Here is a 2,874-nt window from a genome sequence, read left to right on the forward strand (position 1 = left end):
GCGGGCTCCATCCACGGAGTATTATTCCCTCCTGAGAAGAGCGCGGGCCTGATCCCCGCTCCGCCGCGGACGAACCGTAAGACGCGATTCTAAGCGAAAGACGCCGGAACGCAACAGCCACAGCACGCAGGGCTGCACCGAGCGGAGGTCGGCACAGGCAGGTCCGCGGAGCGGGGGGCTGCAGGGCCCGGGCGGGCGCGGGGAGCGGCTGCCCACGGGCCGGCTCCGCTCGGGCAGAGGCTGTTCCGGAGCCCGGGACGGTGCAGGTCCCGCAACACCGCGGGGGGCGCCGAGCTGAGCCCTGCGACGCGGCGTGTGTGACGTGAGCTCCGCCTCCATCAGTGTGAGGACGCGAACGGCGTTCTGAAACGCAGACACGTGCCAATTCGAATGTTCGCGCCAGCGCAGAGCCCACTGAGAGCAAAACAAGACAACCCGGAGTCAGAAAGCTCAGGAGCCACCCACAGGATCCACCGTGATGTTTCTCGCAAATTACCGCGAAAACAACCGGACTTGAAAATAAACGCGACCCACCTGGTTCCCGGAAGGAGACGCGGATCCGGGCGAAAGGCGTCAGTTCTCCCTCGCTCGTCCCGTAGACGCCGCGCAGGCCCCGAGCTCCCGAGCGGCGGCTTGAGACCCCGCGGGTCACCTGGGAGCTCCTCCGGCAGAACCAGCCAAAAGCTCCCAGCGCAGAGGAGGGCCGGCGGCTTCCCTCCCCGACCTCGCCCCGCCCGCGCGGACGCCCCCGACCCCACGCGGGGACCACCCTGGGGACGCCCGCCGGACCCCGCGCGCCCCCGAGCAACCTGCGTGTACCTGCGCCCCGCGCGCACCTGAGCGCTCCCGGCCACGCCCCGGCCTCGCCCCCCGGCTCCCACGTGCCTCCCTCACTGGGCCCCGCCCCCCGGCTCCCACGTGCCTCCCTCACTGGGCCCCGCCCCCTCGCGGATCAACCGCCAGCTCCGCCCCTCGAGGCTCCGCCCTACGGCGCAGTCAGGCCCCGCCCCTGCCAGACCCGCCCCTTCACGGCTCAGGTCCCGCCCACCACGGCCGTCTCCGGCCTAGGCCCCGCCCCCGGCCAGCTTCGCTCCCCGCGCGCCCCGCCCAGCAATCCTCGCTGAACCCGGCGCGGTGCCCCCAGCGCTGCTCCGCGCCGCAGTCCAGCGCCTGGAGCCGGGGCGTCCCGAGCCCCTGCCCGCTCCTGCTCAGCCGGGTCACCCAGGTGCGCCCCCTTCCTTGCTGCCCCGCAGCCTTCCCCGCCCCCAGCCCGCCGAGGCCCTGCGTGTCCCTTCTCCACCCTCCTGGCGCCTCTGCCCCGGGCCACCCGGCCGTCCTCCTGGGCTCCCCTCTCCGGGGCGGCCCCTGGTCCGACGGTGCCGCTGACGCGCGCGCACGGACCAGGCCCGCGGAGAGGCTGGTCCCAGGGGCCGGGCGGGGGCTTAGTCAGAGGCCGGCGGCTGCCAGGCGCGGGGCGGCCTGGGGCGCAGCAGGATTGGAGCTGAAGGCGAGGGCGGCACGCGCCGGTTGGGGAGCAGCGCCTGGCCCAACGTGGAACCTGCAGGGAGACTGCCACATCTCTTCCAGGGACTGCCCTGGGGCCCTGGAACCCGCTGGCTTCTCTCTCCACCCGCCTCTGTCCCCCGTCCCCACCTGCTGTCCTGTTTGGTGCTAGGATCCACTAATGCCCCATCAGCTTTCACGAAACGTCGGATTTTTTTTTTTTTTTTTAATTTTTAGGCCGGGCGGGGTGGCTCAAGCCTGTAATCCCAGCACTTTGGGAGGCCGAGACGGGCGGATCACGAGGTCAGGAGATCGAGACCATCCTGGCTAACACGGTGAAACCCCGTCTCTACTAAAAAAATACAAAAAACTAGCCGGGCGAGGTGGCAGGCGCCTGTAGTCCCAGCTACTCGGGAGGCTGAGGCAGGAGAATGGTGTAAACCCGGGAGGCGGAGTTTGCAGTGAGCTGAGATCTGGCCACTGCACTCCAGCCTGGGTGACAGAGCGAGACTCCTTCTCAAAAAAAAAAAAAAAAAAAAAAATATCTGGGGTACACGTGCAGGACGTTCCGGCTTGTTATGTGTGCCATGGTGGTTTGCTGCACCTATCAACCCATCACGTGGGGATGAAGCGGGACATGCATTAGCTATTTTTCCCAATATCCTCCCGCCCCGCCCTCCCCAACCGCCCCAGTGTGCCTTGTTCCCCTCCCTGTGACCATGTGTTCACATGGTTCAGCTCCCACTTATAAGTGAGAACATGCCGTGTTTAGTTTTCTGTTCCCGCGTTAGTTTGCTGAGGATAACGGCTTCCAACTCCACCCATGTCCCTGCAAAGGACATGATCTCGCTTCTTTTTTATGGCTGCATAGTATTCCATGGTGTGTATGCACCACATTTTCTTTATCCAGTCTATCACTGATGGACACTGGGGTCGATTCCATGTCTTTGCTATTGTGAATAGTGCTGCAGTGATCAAATCACAAAAGCAATTGCAACAAAAGCAAAAAATGACCAATGGGATCTAATTAAACTAAAGATCTAACTAAACTTTTGCAAAGCAAAATAAACAATCATCAGAGCTAACAGAGACCTACAGAATGAGAGAAAATTTTGCAGTCTATACATCTGACAAAGGTCTAATATCCAGAATCTACAAGGAACTTAAGCGAATTTACAAAAAACAAAATTAAAAGTGGACAAAGGACATGAACAGACACTTCTCAAAAGAAGACATACGGCCGGGCGCGGTGGCTCAAGCCTGTAATCCCAGCACTTTGGGAGGCCGAGACGGGCGGATCACGAGGTCAGGAGATCGAGACCATCCTGGCTAACACGGTGAAACCCCGTCTCTACTAAAAGATACAAAAAC

General features: G+C 62.4%; 1 protein-coding gene across 1 annotated transcript in view; it reads right to left on the reverse strand.

Moving 5' to 3' along the window:
• Positions 1-2,874, reverse strand: part of LOC108529005 (collagen alpha-1(I) chain) — a 10,433-nt gene that overhangs the window by 3,400 nt on the left and 4,159 nt on the right. Inside the window, exons 2-4 of the mRNA XM_017871037.1 lie at positions 1,222-1,479; positions 535-930; positions 3-414 (exon numbers count right to left, since the gene is read on the reverse strand). Coding sequence (XP_017726526.1) covers positions 3-414; positions 535-930; positions 1,222-1,479 — 1,066 coding nt within the window. The remainder of the gene's footprint in view (positions 1-2; positions 415-534; positions 931-1,221; positions 1,480-2,874) is intronic.

This window comes from Rhinopithecus bieti, unplaced genomic scaffold (assembly GCF_001698545.2).
Source record: "Rhinopithecus bieti isolate Rb0 unplaced genomic scaffold, ASM169854v2 scaffold_1037, whole genome shotgun sequence".
NCBI classification, from domain to species: domain Eukaryota; kingdom Metazoa; phylum Chordata; class Mammalia; order Primates; family Cercopithecidae; genus Rhinopithecus; species Rhinopithecus bieti.